Genomic DNA, 23686 nt, shown 5'->3' with positions numbered 1-23686 from the left:
AGATTGCTCTCCAGGAAAATTCCAAGTTATATCTTACTAGCAATCTCAGAGTACTCATTTTTCTGCACCCTGTTAGGTCTAAATAAATAAATACATAAATAAAATAAACAAATTAAGTTTTAGAAGTGATGAAATAAGAAATGAGAGATACAGCTATGGCGTGGAATAGACCATGAATGTTAAGACATCGTGCACTGCATACGTTGTATTCTTACTACCTACATTATCCAGTTAATAAATGTCCTTTATTCTCTTTGTGATTTAGTTTTGATTCTTTTTTGTGTATGTCACTATTCTTTGGTTGGCTGCCATTTTATTTTTTTTAATCTATACCTTTTCACCTAGAGACCAAATGAGAGGATTGACACTGTGTCAGAAAAACCAAGAGACGATCCAGTACTAAAAGAGGAACCCCCGGTGAGTTGTTATATTGAATACTGTCTAATCAAGTATGGTGTGAGAAGGTGAAAGCAGGGTGATTAAAATATAACACATGTTTACACATATTATTATAGTTCCATACTTCTGGATTTCCGAAATTATACTGAAATAAATCTTGGAGCTGGTTTAAGAGGTAGATACTTTCAGTGAATTATTCTCCTTTTCAAAACTATGACCACCTTTTCTTATCAAAGTATAATCAACATGTAGCATTGTATTAGTTTCAGGTGTACAACATATTGATTTGATATGTGTATACATTGCAAAATTATCACCTCAATATGTGTAATTACCATCTGTCACCATACAAAGTTACAAAAATATTTTTATGACACCTTTTTAATGGATTATGTGAATTCTCAAGGTCTCTTATCGATAAGACATCAAGAATATCAGTCCTATTTTCAGTATTTGGAGTGAAGCTTATTGTTTTCCTTCTCTTCCTTTTTGCTAGTTATGGATAGGTATCAGGGAAAATATAATTGAAGATAAATTTTACTAGGTTAACATGTTTAATGTACTTGTACATAATGTCTTTTTTTTAACTTTGTGTGCTAATGAAGTTTTATGACCTTTTCCTGTAGGTTCAGCCAATATTATCTTCTGTTCCAACAACAGAAGTGTCAGCTGGTGTTAAGTTCCAGGTTGGCGATCTTGTTTGGTCTAAGGTGGGAACCTATCCTTGGTGGCCTTGCATGGTTTCAAGTGATCCCCAGCTCGAGGTTCATACCAAAATTAACACAAGAGGTAACTAAAGGCATAAATAGATATTAAATAAAAGGTGGGGGGCGGGATTGAATCTTAAATATTGTATATGAGTGTGCACATAATATACAATCTGACACCAAAATATCAGGGCTTTTTTATGTTTATTTTTGAGAGACAGAGACAGAGCACAAGTGGGGAAGAAGAGAGTGAGGGAGACACAGAATCTGAAGCAGGCTCCAGGCCCGAGCTATCAGCACAGAGCCCCACACAGGGCTTGAACTCACCGACTGTGAGATCATGACCTGAGCTGAAATCGAATGCTTAACCAACTTAGCCACCCAGGTGCCCCCAAAATATCAGTTTTTAATTACTAGTGATAGAATTCTGGTCATCTTAATGGGCAGAAAGCCTCTACACCTGAGACAGTCCTTGTTTTCCCTTTTACCACTCTGCATTTTATAATTTCTTCGTGCTGCTTCTTCAAAAAACCTTTATCTGACTGACCTCTCATATGAATTCCAAAAGAAAGCAGATGGGTAAGTAATAAGATGTCTTATATGGGGGAAAAAAAAAAGATGTCTTATATGAGCTTAGTGGGCATTTGGGCCATGCTTTCTCGCTGTACGTTTTATTTCATCATTGACTACTATGGATAGTAATTTTTTACCCACACAGTGTTTTCAATCCTGATGAAATTTTCACAATGCTTTTTTTGCCTCCTTCAATCCATTTTTTAATCTGTAAATTTACTGAGACATCCTTATAAATTCAATACAACATAGACTTACAGCTTGAATCTAGCTATTTAGCATAGAATCCTACCTTAGGAATATTAATGTTAAGAAAAAGATGTTTTCTAACTTTTCTCCATTTCTTTTCATGGGTTTGACCAAAACATGTTGACTAGATTATTGGGATTCTAGAATTTGGAATGGACTTGCTTAGTTAGCCAGAGGAAGGTTTGAGTTTGGAATTTATTTCTGGATATTTGTTTTGTGAACTCACTCTTGTTACATGTTGAGTTCCTTATTGTTTGTGACAACTCTGCACCTATTTTTCTCTTTAAAATTTCTTTCTTGCTTCCTGTTCATTGTTATGAAAAGAAAAAATGTCTACATAAGTCTTGCAAGTCAGATTTGTGACAAGATCAGCCATATCTATAACTTTTGTGCTACATAGCCAGTAATCTGCCCTGGTACAGGAGGCAATTATCTGTCATTATAACCTGCTAATTAAAGGTTGGGTAACTGGAAGCATCAATGGAGCAGACGTAAAAAAACAAAAACAAAAAAAACCAGCATTGTGGAATGTCTACTTTTGTGGAGGGCACTATGTTAAGCATTTCTCTCATGTATTTTATGCAGTCCACATAGCAGCAACACTATGAAGTAGGTACTGTTATTATCCTTATGTTTTGAATAAGTAAATAGAGTTTCAGAGAGACATATCCAGAACCTCCACTCTTAAACATACTGTGTATTGAAAGGAAAGTTCATTGAATTCACCTAGTCATAATTTACCAAGGTTGGAGGAAGGCAGTCAGTCCTAGTTCTTTCATTTATTACTTATTACTCAGAGTGTTGGACTAGTAATCTCTGAAATACCTTGAAGGTTTAATAATCTATGATTTTATGAATAGGAGAAGAAAGGGACAAGGATTTCCCAAAAGGAGCAAGCTGCCTTCTTTTTTCAAAAGTTTTATTTTAATTCCAGTTAACATACAGTGTTATATTAGTTTCAGGTGTACAATATAGTAATTCAGCATTTCCATACATCACCCAAAGCTCATCACAAGTGCACTCCTCAATCTCCATCACCTATTTAACCCATCCGCCCCCCACCTCCCCTCTGATAACAAATCAGTTTGTTCTCTATAATTAAGAGTCTGTTTCTTGATTTGTCTCTCTCTTATTTTTTTCCCTTTGCTTGTTTTGTTTCTTAAATTCCATGTATGAGTGAAATCACATGGTATTTGTCTTTCTCTGACTTATTTTGCTTAGCATATTACCCTCTAGCTCCATCCATGTCATTGCAAATGGCAAGGTTTCATTCTTTTTGATGGCTGAGTATTATTCCATTGTATATATATACCACTTCTTCTTTATCCATTCATCAATTGATGGATACTTGGGCTGCTTCCATATCTTAGCTATTGTAAATAATGCTACTATAAACATAAGGGTGCATGGATCCCTTTGAATTAGTATTTTTGTGTTCTTTGGGTAAATACCCAGTAGTGCAATTGCTGGATCATAAGGTAGTTCTGTTTTTAAGGAATCTCCATGTTTTTGAGGAATCTCCATATTTTTTTCCAGAGTGGCTGCACCAGTTTGCAATCCCACCAACAGTGTAAGAGGGTTCCCCTTTCTCCGCATCCTTGCCAGCACCTGTTGTTTCTTGTGTTGTTAATTTTAGCCATTCTGACAGGTGTAAGGTGATAGTTCATTGTAGTTTTTGATTTGCATTTCCTTGATGATAAATGACGATGAGCATCTTTTCTTGTGTCTTTTAGGGCCAAACCTTTTTAAATAACATAATCCATGTACCTATCTGGGCTTCTAGAGCTCTCTGAGATATTATTATCATGTGATAATTATCAAGCTCTTTAATTCTCTCCCCTTAGAGCATGCTTCTGAGATTATATAGTTTCACCTGTAGTTACTTTATGAAAACCTGCTAATTTCAGCTTTTTTATGGGATATAAGTGAAAGCACAATTTATGCTGCATCTGTGTTTCAAAGGAAGTGTTTCAGTTTAGTTTTATGAATTAATCTAATTTGGTCTGGTATCCCCTAGACAATCTTCTACTTTACTGCTGGAAGAACTGATTTTGTTTGCATTATTGAGAAAACTGGAATTCTGAGAACTTAGAAATTTTTAAAAATTTAAATTAATTAAAAGTGTATTCTGATATTTTTAATGTTCTTTTTCTGCAGTAGTTTTTAAAATAACCGCTTTTTGATATATGCATTACATGCCAATTCTGTGCAATTCAGTGATTTTTTAGTACATTTACAGAGTTGTGCAGCCAGCATTACATCTAATTTTATTTATTTATTTTTTATAAAGTATTTTTTTTAATTATTTATTTATTTTGAGAGAGAGAGTGTGTGCATGCGCTTAGAGAGGGAGAGAATCCACGCTAACAACATGGAGCCCAATGCAGGACTGGAACTAACCAACCATGAGATCATGACCTGAGTTGAAATCAGGAGTCAGACACTTACCAACTGAGCCATCCAGGCACCCCTCTACATCTAATTTTAGGACATTTTCAGGGTGCCTGGGTGGCTCGTCGATTGAGTGTCTGAATCTTGATTTCCACTTAGGTCATGATCCCAGGGTGGTAGAATTGAGCCCCATGCTGTACTCCAGGCTGAGCATGGAAACTGCTTAAGATTCTCTCTCTCTCTCTCTCTCTCTCTCTCTCTCTCTCCCCCCCTCTCCCTCTCCCTCCCCCACCTTCTCCCCCTCTTCCTGTCCCCCTCTTCCCCGCTTTCACATGCGTGCTCTCTCTCTCTCTCTAAAATAATAATAATCCATTATATGTTATCATTATGTTTTTATGAAAAATAACTATTTTCTCAAAAATATTAATGAGGAAGAAGAATATCATTTTACATTGTTACAAATCTCTTTAATGTCTGACTTAAGTGAAGATACTAGATACTCATATCTGCCTATACATTCAGTCTGTTATGATTTGTTGTTTTGGTTGGAATATATGAAGATGATCTGGCCTCAGGTGCGTAGTCAGAAAGGAATAGTGTGGGGCGCCTGGGTGGCGCAGTCGGTTGAGCGTCCGACTTCAGCCAGGTCACGATCTCGCGGTCCGTGAGTTTGAGCCCCGCGTCGGGCTCTGGGCTGATGGCTCAGAGCCTGGAGCCTGTTTCCCATTCTGTGTCTCCCTGTCTCTCTGGCCCTCCCCCGTTCATGCTCTGTCTCTCTCTCTGTCCCAAAAATAAATAAACGTTGAAAAAAAAAAATTTAAAAAAAAAAAAAAAAAAGAAAGGAATAGTGTATTTTAATAGCCTTTTTAGATAATTGTGGATATATTTCTCTGATATTATACCCATACTCAACAAGTGGTGGGTAAGTTGGAATAGAGAGCCTAAAATCGTATCAATAAACTTTTTGCACTTTGTTACATTAGAATCCGTTGGTTCTGTCTTGCACTTTGAATGAATCTTTTACTTCACATGATTTTGTAATATCATATATTGGCCACTTAAAAAATACTGGTTTTACCAAGTGAGACATATCTTCCAAATGTTGACACATTCCTCTATAGATGTATTTTTAAATCATATTAGTTTACATGACCAGTTATTTCATCAGAAAATTCTTTGATTATTGGGAATTTGGAAGACTCACAGGGACAAATACTGGTTTTGCAAAATTCTAATTTTTGCTTGAAAGATCAAATTTTATTATTGGCACAAGTAGTGTCAGTTGATTTCCTTGAAAGAGCAAACTTGCTTTTGAGGAAATATCTGCCAGATGCTCAATTTCAAATAATCATAGGTTTTCTGCCAGTCATTCTTTGAAATATGGTGTTTTGTGAAAAAGTGGCCAGTGACCTTGCAATTCAAACAACCGCACAGGTACTTTTCCTCAAGATAACTGTCACACTTCAGTATGTACTTTATGCATTCTTCTCGTTTTATCACACAGAATATTAAAGACATGTATCCAAGGGTTGAGATTTAGTAAAATTAATCATTTTTACTGCATCATGAAGGACATTAAATAAAACTGGCTTTTTTTTTTTTTTAACTGCCAGTGTGTGGTTGTGAAGAATGTGATACTAGTATAGTTTGGTGTCACTCTCTGGTTTTATTTTTGCTAACATGCCAGCAGTCTTATCTGCAATTGTTCCTGTAGTATTAAGTGCAAATGTCAACAAAGTGAAACAATAATAACATCTTGGTATTATTATAAAGATAGTTTTGACCTTACAGGATCCGTGAATCTGTGGCCTCTTCCCCTCCCCTGTTTGTATAGCACACTTTTATATGTCCAGAAAAGCAATTTGACCAGCACTCATTCATTCATTCATTCATTCATTCATTCATTCATTTTTGAGAGAGAGAGAGAGAATGGGAGAGGGGCAGAGAGAGAATCCCAAAAAGGCTCTGTGTTCTCTGCATTGAGCCAGATGCAGGGCTCAAACTCACCAACCGTGAGATCATAACCTGAGCCGAAATCAAGAGTCAGACGTTTAACCAACTGCCACCCAGGCGCCCCTGACAGGCACTTTTAAAGTCCAAGAGAATATGTTATACATTTTTGGAAGGAAGAAAATATTTATTTAGACACAGATTTGTTTGTAAAAAGTTTAAGACAAGGAAAAGTAAGTTGTGTAACCAAGATAAAAAGTCTGATAATTAGAATTTCTGATTTCCTTTCTCTTAAAACTTGCTGTACTAATTTTAATCATTTGGGAGTGATTTTTTACAGTAACTATTAGTTGTGTAATTGGCTGGTGTTGGATTATATCTTTGGACAATGCAAGGTGTACAAGTTTTAATAGGAGTAATGCTAGGGAACCTGGCTTAGGTTCACATTTTTGGCAGAGTATATGTGGATGCTTATGGTCTGAAATGCTTAGTAAGAATTTTTTCTTACAGGTGCCCGGGAATATCACGTCCAATTTTTTAGCAACCAGCCAGAGAGGGCCTGGGTTCATGAAAAGCGAGTACGAGAGTATAAGGGTCATAAACAGTATGAAGAATTATTGGCTGAAGCAACCAAACAAGCCAGCAATCACTCTGAGAAACAAAAGGTAACTGACAACGTATTAACATTACCAATCAAATATGGTTGTTAGGGAACTTAATAATTTAGTAGAATTTTTCATACTTAAATTCAGACAGTTGTTAGAATGATTTGTTATTTTAACCTAAGTTCAGTTTTAATAACTTATTTTTATGTTGGTAAGTTTTATATTTCATATAAACAACATTAGAGTACTATTAAGAACTTGAACTCTGCTTAATACATTGTTGGATTCTATTTTGAATTGAATTACTGTACATAAGACTAGAAGATGCTAGTGAAATGTTGATTTTGCCAGGGAATTTTATTCTTTTTCCTATTTCAACATCTTTTCATAATTCTCTTTAGTCTTATTTAGTAAATTGTTTTGTGAAAGTAAAGCTTCTGAAATATTTAGTGAGCACCTACTGTGAGACAGGCACTATTTTAAGCATTTTATGTATATTAATTAATTACAACCTAAGTGAGGTAGATACTATTATTCCTATTTCTACAAATGAAGAAATTGAGACATAGAAAACTTAAACAATGGATTCAGCCAAGATCACACTTGATGGAACCAAGAAATATGTTTGTGGTGGTGGATGTTTTAGAATTAGGACATCAACTCTTGATAATCTATCTGGTTGACATTTTTTTTTTTTTTCAACGTTTATTTATTTTTGGGACAGAGAGAGACAGAGCATGAACGGGGGAGGGGCAGAGAGAGAGGGAGACACAGAATCGGAAACAGGCTCCAGGCTCTGAGCCATCAGCCCAGAGCCCGACGCGGGGCTCGAACTCACAGACCGCGAGATCGTGACCTGGCTGAAGTCGGACGCTCAACCGACTGCGCCACCCAGGCGCCCCTGGTTGACATTTTTAAACTCAACTAATTTTAGGATGGGTCTCTTGTGATTCCAAAATTGTTCATATTTTTACACTTTAAAAGCTAAGTTTTATCACAGAGGATTTTAGTATTTTCAGACTTAACATTTTACAGATTTATACATCAGTGTTCCACATATACCATCCCCTCTCATAGTTTCCTTAGCTAATTTTGGACTCCCTCCAGTCTAACCCCCTGGAGAATTCATAGTTGCTTTGGTCATCTCACATACTTTTATTCAAAGTTTTCTTATGTGTTTTGCCACCTCAAAGTCTTCTGATCAACAATGATAGAGACCTATGGAAACCGATTCAGGGTTATTTTTTCTCTCATGCATTGCTTCTTTCCTATGTCATGTCAACCCTCATTTGTTTCTCCAGGTTCTGTCTTTTTCTTCATTCTGCTCCTGTTTGCATTATGGTACAAACTGCCAGCCCAGCATCAAATGCTGACTCTGCCATTTAGCTTTGTTGTGATCTCTGTAGCACCCCTGAGCTTTAGGGTGTCTTTTTTTTTTTTTTTAATGTTTATTCATTTTTGAGAGAGAGAGACAGAGAGAGCATGAGCAGGGGAGGGGCAGAGAGAGGCGGGATCCCAGCTGACAGCAGTGAACCTGATGTGGGGCCCAAACTCACAAACCGTGAGATCACAACTTGAGGTGAAGTCAGATGCTCAACCAACTGAGCAACCCCGGTGCCCCTAGGGTGTCTTTTTTTTTTTTTTTGGATTGAGAGAGGGTGGAAGTAAGTTAGGGGCAGAGAGAAAAAGAGGGAGAGACAGAGAAAAGCAGGGCTCACCTGAAGCGGGACTCTGGTTCACCCAAAGCAGGACTCGAACTCACAAACTGTGAGATCATGACCTGAGCTGAAGTCGGACGCTCAACCGACTGAGCCACCCCAGTACCCCTACGGTGTCTTTTTTTTTTTTTTTTTTTTTTGAGAGAGAGAGGGTGGAAGTAAGTTAGGGGCAGAGAAAAAGAGGGAGAGAGAAAGAAAAACAGGGCTCACCTGAAGCGGGACTGTTTTTCACCCAAACCAGGACTTGAACTTACAAACTGTGAGATCATGACCTGAGCTGAAGTCAGATGCTTAACGACTGAGCTATCCAGGCACCCTAGGGTGTCATTAATGTTAGTGCTTTATTGGCCTCTGAAAGTAATCGTTCTGTAATCTTTCTTCCCTTTGCTCTCTTTATTACTAGCTTTTTATGAACATAATGTGAGGAGGATGGCTCCCTCTTTGAGGGACTTATCCAGCAGAGTGGTCAACAAAAGATACATAAAAGAGAGTAGACCTGCATATCATCTGATGCTGATACTGACTTACCAAAGTTAAGGAGTTAGAACATTTCACTTGTTTTACTGAAGAACCTGAAGATATTTACATTACCTGGAGAGATGACAGAATCACATGGGAAATATATATTGGTTTAAATGTACCCATTAGATTAAAGCGTATCCGATAATGCCTGTGTCTTTTTTTAAAGATTCGGAAACCCCGACCTCAGAGAGAACGTGCTCAGTGGGATATTGGCATTGCCCATGCAGAGAAAGCATTGAAAATGACCCGAGAGGAAAGAATAGAACAGTATACTTTTATCTATATTGATAAACAGCCCGAGGAGGCTTTATCCCAAGCAAAAAAGAATGTTGCCTCCAAAGCCGAAGTTAAGAAAACACGAAGACCAAGGTCAGTGCTGAATACTCAGCCAGAACAGACCGATGCAGGTGAGGTGGCCTCCTCACCATCAAGTACTGAAATTCGGAGACAGAGCCAGAGGCGGCACACAAGTGTGGAAGAGGAAGAACCACCTCCTGTTAAAATAGCCTGGAAAACGGCTGCAGCGAGGAAATCTTTACCAGCTTCCATTACAATGCACAAAGGGAGCCTGGATTTGCAGAAGTGTAACATGTCTCCAGTTGTGAAAATTGAACAAGTGTTTGCTCTTCAGAATGCTACAGGAGATGGGAAATTTATCGATCAATTTGTTTATTCAACGAAGGTACCTCCTTTGTTTTGTGGGTATTTGGGGGGAACAGTAATTAATAAGTAATCAGCTTTGGCATTTAAAAAAACCCCACAAACAACACGAGGTCATACTTTAAATACCCTTTTGTCTGCTGAATTTGAAATGTATAATCAGTTCACTGTGTTTAAGAGGGGGCAAAAAAGGCAAAAAGGCTATGTTTTCCTTCTTTTTTTCCCTCTTTTGAATATGCCCATCTGTACTAGATTAATCTTGGGCTGTTCAGCCAAAATTGAGCTTAGCTCCCTAAAGTTGTGGGAAAAAACTGGGCACTTTGCCTGTTTCTGCATGTATAGTTAATTTTTCTTAGCCTCAAATTGTGCTTCTTATTAAATTATTTTTGTCAGTTATCTGAAGTAACCATTGTAATAATGTATCTTGCTGATCTCTTTGGTTGCACCAGCAATTTTGTTAGGTTCATGTTGGCTTGGGATAGCTAGTACATTTTAGAGAAATTCCAGAACTGTGTTTGTTCTATAACAATTAACTGTGGTGATAGCTTGGGTAAAGCGGTGAAAATACCTCTTCAAACTGAATACCTTCATCAGCCAGCCCTGAGCTTCCATTTAGGGTACTTATATTTTAGCTTTTAATGTTTATTTATTTTTGACAGAGAGAGAGAGACAGAGACAGAGCATGAGTGGGGGAGGGGCAGACACACACACACACACACACACACACACACACACACACACACTCCAAAGCAGGCTCCTGGCTCCGAGCTGTCACCACAGAGCCCGACACGGGGCTTGAACTCACAGACTGCGAGATCATGACCTGAGCCGAAGTCGGACCCTCAACCACCTGTGCCACCCAGGCACCCCCGTTTTGGCTTTTAGACTTTAAAACTGTCTCCTGACATTTGTTACGTTTACTGCGTATTGCTCTTCACTGTCCTCCCAACCCTTCCCACAATTGTGGACTTGTGAATTTGAGTTCGTGTCACTTCATGGGTGTGTGCTTTTAAGAACTTTGTGCTTATTTCCTAACGTTGTCATATGCACACTAAAGTAAATATAGGTATGTTTCATCGGTGATATTTTTTTTTCCAAGTTTTTATTTAAATTACAGATAGTTAACATACAGCATAATATTATAATATTTCAGGTGTAGAATTCAGTGATTCATCACTTACACACCTGGTGCTCAAGTGATATATTTTTCTAGAGTGAAGCATAAGGGTTCTCTATTAACTTGTTTCTGACTAGAGGTTCAACTGATTTCGGTAAGACTAAACTACTTGGAAAAACTTAAGTTGGTCTCCACTTGATTCTGCTGGTAGCTTTGAATGGCAAATGAATACTTTGCATCTTTTTTTTTAATGTAAATTTGCTTCATTCTTGGAGCTAGTTTTGATCTGCTTTTGGTACAAAAATCAAACTTTGTCACACGCCCCCCTCCCCCCCCAAGGAGTGCTATTTAAATGAAATTTGAGATAAAACTAATCTTTTAAAAGTGAAGATCTTAAAAATATATATATTTACAAATCACTCCTTTATTCCATTATGTTAAAAATACCTAAAATTGTACCTGCCTCTCTCTGCTCCAAATTGCTTATTGGGTACACATTGTGGTCACCGTGAATGTCAGATTTCTGTGCCTAAGGACATTCTTGTCTTTCAAGATGTGTTGACATTTTTATCTGTATATTAGGGTACTGTACCAAATGAAAATGACTTGAGTTCTTTTCCTATGATAGGGATAAATGGAGAGGCTATTCAGACCAGAAAACATTTTGTTTTTGATAGAAAATTGATACAGATTCTTTTTCTTTTTTTAATTTTTTTTTAACATTTATTTATTATTGAGAGACGGAGCATGAGCATGGGAGGGGCAGAGAGAGGGAGAGACACAGAATCCGAAGCAAGCTCCAGGCTCTGAGCTGTCAGCACAGATCCCAACGCGGGGCTCAAACTCACAAACCACGAGATCATGACCTGAGCCAAAGTCAGACGCTCAACCCACTGAGCCACCCAGGAGCCCCCAGGTTCATTTTTTAGTGATATGCATCATATGGAGTTAGACAAATAGTTGTTCTTTGTTTATTTTTTACGTAATCTCATTCTACATTTTAGAAGACATCCTGATGACTTCATAAAATTGCTCTGATAATGGCTAAGATGATAAATTAACTCAAAGACCAAGTAAAATTCAAGCAAATTGTGAACATCTTAAGCTGTCTTTATAAGTCAATGATGCCATTTGCTAGTAATCAACTATTTTTTTATTTTTCCTTATTTTGAAGGGAATTGGTAACAAAACGGAAATAAGTGTCAGGGGACAAGACAGACTTATCATTTCCACACCAAACCAGAGAAGTGAAAAGGCAACTCAGAATATATCATCTCCTGAAGCAACATCTGGTCCTACAGGTGAGTAATGAATGAAAAATATATGGACGCATTTTGAGGTGTCATAATTTTGTTTTGGTATAAAATGGTAGCTGTGTTCCTAAGAAACTTTTAGTTACCAAATCAAATTGTATTTAAAAAATTAAATTATAAAAGCAATTACTTCAGTAGGAAAGAATGGTTTAGGAGCTAGGGAGCTTTATTCATAGTAGGATATTTTTCCTACAGGAATTTAAGTAATAGGAGGGCTCTGTACTTAAAAGAACATAGTTATGAAATCTGTACACATTTCAGTAAATGCACCATTTGATTATTTCTCTTTGCATGAGAGTTAACAGCTTTACTTTTCTAGCACTATTACACATCCTTAGACCATTTCCTCCATCTCTTATTAGAAACTAATTAACAGATGCCTGTGCTTTTTTTTATTATTCTTAAGTATGCTTAGATGTTTGGAACTAGGGGACTAGGGCCTAACTCTCCTATTTTAATCTGTTCTCTGATTAACAGATCCCATTAATTGAGAACCAAGCTATATTATTCTTGCTTAAGGGAGAAATGCCTAGGGGCACCTGGGTGGCTCAGTTGATTGACTGTCTGACTGCAGCTCAGGTCACGATCTCACAGTTCCTGGGTTCAAGCCGCACATCCGACTTCGTGCTGACAGCACTGAGCCTGGTTCGGTTTCTCTGCCTCCCTCTCTCTCTGCCCCTCCCCTCCTTGTGCTCTTGCTCTCTCTGTCAAAAATAAACAACCATTAAAAAAAATTTTTTAGGGGCGCCTGGGTGGCTCAGTCAGTTAAGCGGCCGACTTCAGCTCAGGTCACGATTTCGCGGTCCGTGAGTTCGAGCCCCGCGTCGGGCTCTGTGCTGACAGCTCAGAGCCTGGAGCTGGTTTCAGATTCTGTGTCTCCCTCTCTCTGACCCTCCCTCGTTCATGCTCTGTCTCTCTCTGTCTCAAAAATAAATAAATGTTAAAAAAAAAAAAAAACTTAAAAAAAAATTTTTTTTTACAACATAAAAGAGAAATACCTATATTTAGTAAGATTGTGCCTTTTGAATGGTCAAAGTAATTTTTATTAAGGGACTGACTTAACTAAGATCATATAGTTTAACTGAGTATCTGGTGGGTTTGGTTTCTATAACAGTATTGCTGATTCATATGGTCATCAAGAAAAGAGTTAGATTGTCAACTGGTTTGGTCATTTGGAATCTTAGTTTAGGAGAAAGAAGCTTGTTTCATCTTGTTCTTTTAAACGGTTTTTGGAATGAAATCAAAGAATGAACCAAGTAATTTTATAGAAAAGGATTAAAGTCTTGAGAACTAAGGTAGTAGCCTTCAATCAGTAGTAACTCAGGCAGAATTGAGATGGAGTGGCACTAAAGAGCCAATATTTTTTGTAAGGGAAACTTTGAGTAAGATTCTTACTATTATAAGAGCTAAATAAAAGTCATTGTTTGAGAAAGAAGTTGGGGTAGCTCTCTTAAAATAAATGAGGGGGGCTATAAGACACGGTGAGGTGGTGGCAGGGAGATGGGACAAATATTGGATGGAGCATACTAAACATTATACCTTTATCCAAAATTGAGTTGGGAATAGAAGTTGGAGTAAGGAGAGTGAAGTCCAGAACTTGTATCATTTCAAAATACTATATAAAAAATGAAATTATGATTCTAAAGAAATGAATAAATGGACTTAAAAGATTTTGCATTAATTAGCCATAATTGAAAACATTTGTTCCCTTCTTTGAAGATTAAAAAAAGTCTTTGGTGGGAGGTACCTGTGTGGCTTAGTTGAGCATCTGACTTCGGCTCAGGTCATGTGCTCATGATTCACGAGTTCAAGCCTCATATCAGGCTCACTGCTGTCAGCCTGTCAGAGTAAAGCCTGCTTTGGATCCTCTGTCTCCCTCTCTCTGCACCTCTCTCACTTGCACTCTGCCAAAAATAAATTGAAAAAAAAAAAAATCTTTTTGCCTCGGCCTCCCATAGTTAGGTATATCAGTTTTCTTATTTTTTTTTCCAGTTTTGTTATCTTTTAAACTGTTGGTAATTTGTCTGAATTTAAGTGTGATACTTAGCTAGGGGGATCTTTATTTAAATATCTATATTCTAATTAGGGAGAAAGTAATCTTCATATTAGACTGATCTTAAATATTATACTTTTTTTAATGTTTATTTACTTTGAGAGAGAGAGAGAGAACATGAGCAGGGGATGGGCAGAGAGAGAGAGGGAGAGAGAGAATCCCAAGCAAGCTCTGTGCTGTCAGTGCACAGCCCAACTTGGGGCTTGATCCCATGAACCATGAGATCATGAGCTGAGCTGAAATCTAGAGTTGGACGCTTAACTGATTGAGTCACGCAGGCGCCCCTATACTTTTATTTTTAATGGAGCTTTTTTTCCCTTCCCCTCAGCTACTGAACATTCATATTGTCTTCTTCCTGTAAGATTTAAGTTCTGCTATGATTTCTTTCTTTTTTTTTTTTTAAGTGAAAGGTTATACTGAGTTATTCCTTAGGCAGGTACTGTATTTCGGTTGTAAATTAATGAGTGCTCTAAAGCTTTGACCTTGGTTTAAATTTGGTTACCAGCTGTGGTTGATGAGCAGATTTTGCCTTTTTAAATGACCATTTTGCTTCTTGTGAAAACAACTTCAGTAGTTGAAAACCGAGAAAAGAGACTTGATCTCTCTTCAGAAACCAATAGTGTCATCTCAGTTGGTGTTAACTACTTAGGGAGAATTCTTGGGCCTTTTCCTAGTAAATTTAGAGGATAGATAGAGTATCTGGTACTGCTAATTTCTGTGTTTCGAAGAATTGTATTTGCATTTCTAAGGTATTTTCCAAATTCAGAGGTGATCACCTCCTCTCTCTTAGGACTTAAACATAGTACTTTTTAGTGGTTTTAAATGTAGTAGAATTTATGTGTTCTTTGGGTAGCCTTCAGGACAATTTTAAGAAGTCATGTTGCCTTATTTTCTCTAAGATAGATCAAATACCAAAATACCATTTGTACTTGATGGAACAGTTAGTTATGTTGACATCCTTCAAACAAGTAAAGATTTTTGTTTTAAGCAGTTCTTATTTCTGGGATACTCAGGTGACTGTGAGGGTAGGAGATCTCTTGTCTTGGTAAACATTTCCTTCAGTGTAAGAAGAGTGAGAATGAGGGAAGGAGCCAACACCTTCATTTGTGACTTCTCTGGTAGAGATTAACCACAGCTGAGAAACAATATATTAGTGTCAGACTACCTCCTCCTTCCTCAGAATAGAAGTAGTGGGATCCTTCTTTGTTTTGGCTTTGAACTAAGGTGAAGGAAACCATGTACACACAGACAAGCACAATGAAACCACAAAATATGAAGGTAATGTGGAAGGCTTTATTGAAGTAGCTTCTGCCTGCTTTGATAGGAGCTTTCCCCTGTGGCAAGTGAAAGGTGATTATTGTCTAGGAAGGACCATTTGGGTCGTCCAAGCACTGAGAAGGTGGAGAACAGCTGTGCTGAAGGCGTCATTCCTTCTCAGGATCACAGAATGAATCATTCCTGACTTAGTGTTCTTTCAAGTTTTGGTCTTCAGTCTAAGTTTTATCCTTTCCAAAATGGGGTCCATGTGAGTTCTTTTCTGTTTACTTCCAGAGAATTTTACTGTTTAAAAATTAATAGTTTCTGTTGTACTATTTAACATGAAAAAACTTGCTAATTTGTTTCAAATAGTTTTTCATGACTAATTCTGTCTAAAGTATAACAATTCCTTGACATCCAAGTTAATGATTTGGTTTTGGCCACACTTTTGTCCCTTTACTGCTTTTTTCTCCTTTGTTGTTAATAATATAACAGTAGCAAAAACTTATATAAGTGCACCAGCACTGTTAAGCATTTTACATATAGAATCAATTTCACTCATTTGTTAAAAATGCTAACTATGTAGCACTGATTAAATTTTTAATGATTTATAATTAAAAGACCGAAAGTGAAAAACAACAACAAAAGTGATAAAAAAGCAGGGGATTGGGCCAGATCTTAGTTACATAAATGTCTAGTCATCCTTAAGTGAGTTTTTATTTTTTGTTTCTTTAAATCACCTCTTAGGCTCAGTAGAAAAGAAGCAACAGAGAAGATCAATTAGAACTCGTTCTGAATCAGAGAAATCCACTGAGGTTGTGCCAAAGAAGAAGATCAAAAAGGAGCAGGTTGGCTTCCTACATGTAGAGAGTTAAAACATTGTATTTGTAAATGTTGTGGCTTATATGGTATCTTAAAAGAAAAAGAAACTTTCCCCACACTGGGTTTCCTTTTTTTGGACTATTCGTATGCTTCTGTCCTGGTGAGTTCCAGTGCCCAGTTCTAATACAACCATCCCTGTGATTCTGCTTCAAGCATTTTCACAGAACATAGTCAGACTACAGGAGATGGGAAGCCAGTGGTACAAGACTCTTAAAGAATTCCTCACATTTATTTTGAAATTTCTGTTATGAGCAAAATGATTTCATGTTTTCACGATTTTTATTTGGAACCATCACTGAGTCACCCCTGCCCTTTTAAATTTTGATTTTTTGTTTAAGCTGCTGGTTTGTATTGTTTTTATTTTTTAAACAAATCAAATTAATTTAACTATGAGAGTTATATTTAAGACACAGATAATCATAGATGATCTGGTTTTTCTGTTGGTATCACAGATTTTTTGGAATGTTATTTTCCCAGTGGAATGGCACTCACCTGTGATTGGGCTATCAGAGAAACACTATTAAAGTAAAAACAAAAAAGAGGACTAACATTTGACTGAAAGGTATTAAACCAGTGTAACCAATATAATAATATACATATTAAATTACCTTTTTCAAAGAAATTTTAAGAAACCATTTTTCCTTTAAATTAAACTCACAATAAGAATTTTTCTTAATTTTCTAAAGTAGAAGAATACCCATTTTGTATAGCCCAGACAGCTGCTATTAAACAAAAAGAATTCTGGATAGAATTTGTTCCAATAAGCTCTATATTTTTAAAACCACTTAGTATGGAAGTGTGGACTTTTCTATTCAAATTGTTTCCTTCATAATTTTAAACTTCCAAACTTAAAAGGTAATTTTGTGGGTGCTCTATGGTATCTCCAAGCATGTAAAACAATTTTCCCAGAAACATTTAATTAAAATTTAAATAATGTACTAATTTGTCATTCATTTATCATAATTAACTTTCATACTTAGGAAATTATGTTCCAAAAAATCTTTCTAAGCTCTTGCAAATCTATAGCATTCATTAACAAAACAAAGTTGTGATTTTTCCAGCTGGTTCCCAAATTCTGTGACCAGTCAGTTTAAAATTAATAAGCAGAATGAGTATAAAAAGTGGGACAAATTGTTAATGCCACTGTGTTAATAGTTAGTAGTAGAACAATACCAGTGATTGTTTTAGAAGATTTTATATTTGTATTACTAATTGTATCTTATAAAAGCGCTTCTGTTGTATGTTTTTTTACCTGTTGTAAAAAAAATAAAAATTTTTTTAAAAAGCTTAGAACAATCCTTAAATATTTACAAAATGTGTTTCAACATGCATATCTCACCACATCTTAAAGAAACATAAAATTCAACTCATAGCTAAAACAGGAACTCCTCCAAACAGCATCCTTTCTTTAATTCCAATGGTTCAGTCCTCAAATTACCACGTGTTGTACATATACATTGGCAGAATAACTTCTGATCTCGCTCTCCTAATGTAGGATCAAGACACTGTTCATAAGACACTCAAGAAAGTGCTTTTGCAATATCACAAACTTATTTTCTTAAGTTTGTACTAGCAGCAAAAGTATTGAGCTTCCAGCTGTATGGAGCCCTGTAGCACTCTCTACAGAGAGGGTCCTGATTCCCAGCAACTTAGCTGTGAGTGCAGGCGCGGAAGGGTCTTAAAGTGGCGTGAGTTACATTAACCTGAGTATCATAGTAAGTAAAAATTTATCCTAACGTCTTTGGGGCGGGAGGGGTTTATAGCAACATCGGGGCTGGTTGCAGAAACAACCCCTCTCCTGCCTCCCAGACACTGAGAAAAGGATTCTTGTTCTCTTCATATACCAAGGGAATGGTGGGAAAAGTCTTTGCTAGAAAGCATGTGGCTGTGTGTTGTCACTTGGTATTCAGCACAGGCAGCTAGGATTTAAACCCTCCCTGACCTTGAGACAGAACTTTACCCAGAAGATGGGACGGAGTTCAGATTACAGATACATTAATCACTCATCATTATTTAGATTGATGGAAGTATTGTTTTTTCCCTCTGTTAATTAAAAGTGAAAAAAATTCATTGTTAATGGTATATTTTTCTGTCCATACAGGTTGAAACAGTTCCTCAGGCTACAGTGAAGACTGGATTACAGAAAGGTGAGTTATTATAATGTTGCCTTGCATTTCCTCGATTAAAAACCAAATTTTAAGAATTACTTATTTGTACTTCATGTATTTTTGTTTGTCTCTGTAAATCACTGTTGTTGCTCTTCAGTCAAAAATTTGTGTGAAATTGAAGTATTTCCTGGCGTGTGCGTGTGTGTGTATGTGTGTGTGTGTCTTTTAGAGTTGATCTTATTCTGTACCTCCCATGTGTAAAGTCTTACTCGTTTCGGTAAATTGGAGAACACCATGTAGACTTGATACTGTTTCCAACTTTTCTCCATAAGATTCTGGGGTTTCACTGGTTAATAAACTAGGGATGTGACGAATCCATTTTTTTTGGTATTCGACTGAATACCGAATAGTAGCTATTAATGTTTATCAAACATGGACTATGACAAATCAGACAAGACAACCTGGTTGAAAAAAATCTTGCCACGTTTATTTTTACAGTGCTGTAAAATCTTTTTTTTTTTTAATTAAAATGATTCATAGCATATTTATGGCCATTATTAGATGACCTTATGCAAATCTATTTGAGATATGCACAAAGTTTAAGAAACCTTAAACTTATATCTGTATTTTCTGTGTGCAATTTGACTACAGTACAAACTCCATAGCATGATTCGTGCATTTTTGATGAGATCATTCAAACTGTATTTAATACCTGTAGTTTACTCTGGGCAAATTGCATTATTTAAAAAAAAAAAAAAAAAAAAAACACCAGCCTCTCTGCATTCTCGGGGAGAAGTCTGCAGCGATGGTCTCCGTGGAGATCCTCAGCAGAACTGAACAGCCTCTCGGAGGGAACACTGCTTGGCGGAGCTCCAAGAAAAGACATCGCGATCGCTGCGAGATTAGGAGGCCTGATTGCGTTGTGTTTCCACCATTCCACAGGGTCGGCGGACCGGGGAGTGCAGGGCTCTGTCAGATTCAGTGACAGCTCCGTCTCCGCAGCGATTGAGGAAACTGTGGACTGAGATTCCTGTACAATTTCATCCCAGAAACTCCAGACTTGTAGTCTCCATGCAAGATTTCTTTGTCGGCGGCTCGATAAACAGTTTCTTTGTTTTCAATTTTGATTTTGCCAATCCTCATTATTGGCATCTTCCTGCCTGGTTTCTTCTTCAAGACTCTGAACAATTGCTTTAACATTCAGATGATTTTTTTTTTTTGGTCTGAGCTGGATGGGTACAGCTTAAATCATGGGTCCAGCCTAAAACCACCGTTTAACGTACACTGATCAATTTCAACATGGACTGTTTTTGTTTTTTTGTTTTTTGTTTTTAAATAAAGCATCATTAATGCACATCTGCAGGGTTTTGCCAAACAGCCCAAATTGTATACATTACAATCATTAAAAGCTCTTATTTTTTTTAATATTAGTGCCGTTATCATGGAGAACAGCATGGCAGCTGTCTTTGGCAGTCTGTCATTTTTCTAGCATTTTCAGAAACTCATCGGAAATGGCGGTACCTGTGTTTCCCTTCGAAAGCCTCTCAGTACAGCACTCCTGTTCCTCTGTTAAAACTCCTTGTTAATCCAGTGATCTTTTAGGCCAAGGAAATACTTTGTGGTGGTGTTCTGGGTCCACACACCAGCAATGAAGGAGATAGATTTGTGTACTTGTGTTTTTTAATCAGCGTTAACATGGGCAGGCACCCTCATTTATAGATGTAAGGAAACATTCAGTGAAAAAACTTGTAGAATGGGATGTGATAACAAGGTTCCAGTAATCTGAGCAGTCTAAAGAGGCCCACATCCTCCACCACAGAACATGGCTATATACCAAGTGCTACTCTCACTCAGCCTGTTGCGGATCTTCATGGCCTCAGGAGACTTGTTTCTCCATGGTCTCTTCTGGACTGCACACTTCCACCATAGCTTGCTGGGCTGATCTAGATGTCTGTTTGTTGTATGGAAATTTTGGGGGAAAAAAAATCCAAAACAAACTGTGGGTTGAAATATTAACCGTCTCCTTGGTTCCCTGGTATTCACCGTGCCTGATCTGCACATTTCATCGTGGCTGTTTCTGTATAGCCTATACTGCATTAGCCCAAGAGATTGTTGCTTTGTAACTTTTTGCACTATTGTTTTGGCTGGATTTGTATTACACACAGTTTTAAAAAAAAAAAAAATTCCTCACTATTCTCTGCCTTTTTTTTTTTTTTTTTCATATTTATTCCTTCCCGCACAAATTCCACATAGAGGCCTCTCATCCAGCTCTTCGTTGATTTGGCTGCACTTGAACATTGATTATCGTTCCAACCCTCAGCAATGTGCCTCCTAAATGGCATGACATATGTAGATGTGCTGCAGCACTTGTTAATGGTCACAATAAATGCCACTTCACCAAGGAAGTCTCAGATGAACAATTATGAACATCCAAAACTTGTTCGGGGGGCAATAATCAACTGAATTGCAAAATTCGGGGGAAAATGGCACTATCCGTGTACGAATCGAATACAAATCAAAGATTTGTCACATCCCTAATAAAAACAAGATGGAGATGTCTCTGCGACCATATTTGTAAGCTACACAGTGTGTTGGGTTTTATGTCTTCCCCCTCCAAATTGAATGGTTCTCTGGATTGCTCCAAATCAATCGGCTGTCCTGTAGTTTTGATAGAATTGGTTTTTAGCTTGGAACTTGGGCTCTGTCGACGGAAAATAGCTTTAGAGCAGGAGCACTGAATTAAATGTTTTTAATAGAGCGGTTGTAAATTAAATCACTCACTATCAGGAAGGTCAGAAGCTTATGAAGTTTTGACTCATGACTTCAGTGTTACAAAGAGAGCTGTGCTTTTTTTTCACACTACAGATGAGTCTGAGGAAAGAAAGAATCTCCCACAAAAAAAATAAATAAATAAAACTTTAAGCACTATTTTAGGATTAATTTCGGTATGTTGTATTAAGGTGCCAGCGAGATTTCAGATTCCTGTAAACCTCTAAAGAAAAGGAGTCGCGCCTCCACTGATGTAGAAATGACTAGTTCAGCATACAGAGACACGTCTGACTCCGATTCTAGAGGACTGAGTGACCTGCAGGTAAATATGTTCAAGGTTCTGGGCACACTGCTTTTTCACTTTGAAAAACGAAGTAACAGAATACATTGTTTGACTTATTTCGGGGGGCTTGGGGAAGTTTTTAAGTACCCAGGGAGCAAATCACCTTGGTTCTTTTGTAACTTACAAATGTCTTAATTTTGCTGATCTCTTACATAACAGAAGCATTGCTTCTATGTTTTTAAGTTTTAACTACAGTTTCTCTCAAAACACCAGGCGTATACTATCCAGGGATTTTAGAAAGGAAGAAAAAAGTTGTATCAAGGTTTAGTTGAGCAAATCTTGCTAGGATTTTCATAGCGCCTAACTTTGAGGAAACTTTTGTTTTATTTTTCTTAACAAGTGTTATGTTTTCCATGTAGGTAGGCTTTGGAAAGCAAGTAGATAGCCCTTCTGCTACTGCAGATGTAGATGTTTCTGATGTGCAGTCCGTGGATTCAAGTTTGTCAAGAAGAGGCATTGGAATCAGTAAGAAGGACACTGTGTGTCAGGTAGGCAAGCGACAAATAAGCTTGAAATAACTGCTCTAATATTCTGCCAATAATATACTAACCTGCTGGAGAGAATATTATCTTCCTAAATTATACTACCATAAAGCTATAGGTCTAAAAGTTCTTTTCTTCCCTTTCCGAGTTGGAAATTTTATTCATATGCAATGCTAATCTTGATTGTGATACTCAGTTCTGAATTAGAAGTAAAAGGAAAGGATCACCTGGCTGGCTCAATCTATAGAACATGCGATTTAATCTCGGAGTCATGAGTTCAAGTCCCATGCTGGGCCTAACGTTTACTTAAAAAAAAAAAAAAGTATTGTATGGAAACCAATTTGACAATAAATTTCATTAAAAAAAAAAAAGTAAATGACATATGATTGATTTCAAAAACATTTTCTTAAATTTAAGTTGGCATTACTTCTTTTTTTTAAGTTTATTTATTTTGAGAGAGAGAGAAAGAGAGCACACAGGAGGGACAGAGAAAGAGAATCCCAAGTAGGCTCTGTACTGTCAGTGCTGAGCTTGACACGGGGCTCGAGCTCACTAACTGTGAGATCGTGACCTGAACCAAAATCAAGAATCGGGCACTTAACTGACTGAGCCACCCAGGTGCCCTGATATTACCTTTTTAAATATATGTTTACCCTTTTTGAAAAATACTGCTTTGCCGTGTGGGGAAAAGTTAAAATGTGCAGATTCCAGAGAAGGAATCATGAAAGATCAAATATGCCTTTTAAACTTTATACCATATTGGGTCTGGAAATAGTTATCTAATTCAGTGGTTCTCTCTTTTTTTTTTTTTTTTAATATAAAATATAGAAGTCTTCCTATATTATTATTTTTGTCATGATGAGTACCAGGTGATGTATGGAATTGTTGAATCATTATATTGTACACCTGAAACTAATATAACACTGTATGTGTTATTATTAACTGGAATTAAAGTAAAAATGTTAAAAAATAAAATAAATTAACTTACTTCAGGGGTTCTTAAAATGAGGGCCAAGGACCAGCAGCATCACCATTGTCAGGAGACTTGTTAGAAATGCAAATTCTTGGGCCCCAGCCTAGACCTGCTGAATCAGAAGCTATGGGAGAGCACCCAGAAATCTGTCTTAACAGGCCTTCTGAGTGATTCTAATGCCTGCTAAAGTTTAAGAATGACTACTTTTTGCCATATTACAGATCTGTGAAAGCTCTGGTGACTCTCTGATTCCTTGTGAGGGAGAGTGCTGCAAACACTTTCACCTGGAGTGCCTGGGATTGGCATCACTCCCTGATGGAAAGTTCATCTGTGTGGAATGTAAAACCGGTAAGTTTACTTAGTTTGATAGATATGAAAAGACAAATAGGGAGGAATGCGTGATGCCAGCATCCCCCGTGACGTCTAATTCTCTTACCACTTTTATGTAGCTCTCATCTTCCACTCCCCGTAGGTATTTCAACAAATTAAGAACATTCAGTGATTGGGATTTCTAAGATCAAATCGTCGAGATGGATTTGTGTTTTATCTAAGCAACTATGCAATATATATATAAAGTGAATTATTTTTAGATGGGTTTGAGAGTTTTGTGTTCAA

The 23686-nt window shown here is 37.1% G+C and overlaps 1 protein-coding gene across 6 annotated transcripts in view; it reads left to right on the top strand.

The window, feature by feature from the left end:
- Nucleotides 1-23686, top strand: part of NSD3 (nuclear receptor binding SET domain protein 3) — a 117289-nt gene that overhangs the window by 54508 nt on the left and 39095 nt on the right. For 5 of the 6 annotated variants that reach the window (XM_047091129.1, XM_047091128.1, XM_047091126.1 and 2 more), the window contains exons 3-12: nt 346-417; nt 1026-1188; nt 6780-6934; nt 9281-9796; nt 12066-12192; nt 16262-16362; nt 18498-18543; nt 21465-21595; nt 21976-22104; nt 23293-23419. In XM_047091129.1, coding sequence (XP_046947085.1) covers nt 346-417; nt 1026-1188; nt 6780-6934; nt 9281-9796; nt 12066-12192; nt 16262-16362; nt 18498-18543; nt 21465-21595; nt 21976-22104; nt 23293-23419 — 1567 coding nt within the window. Of the gene's footprint in view, nt 1-345; nt 418-1025; nt 1189-6779; nt 6935-9280; nt 9797-12065; nt 12193-16261; nt 16363-18497; nt 18544-19446; nt 19930-21464; nt 21596-21975; nt 22105-23292; nt 23420-23686 lie in introns of those variants that run through there. The other variant, XM_047091131.1, reaches the window with a different exon arrangement.

The sequence above is a fragment of the Lynx rufus genome, unplaced genomic scaffold (assembly GCF_022079265.1).
Source record: "Lynx rufus isolate CCGP_SWC_20201006 ecotype Redwood Valley unplaced genomic scaffold, mLynRuf1.p SCAF_3, whole genome shotgun sequence".
Taxonomy (NCBI): Eukaryota; Metazoa; Chordata; class Mammalia; order Carnivora; family Felidae; genus Lynx; species Lynx rufus.
Note: the sequence above shows the minus strand (reverse complement) of the source record. Positions and strands in the feature narration are given on the sequence as shown.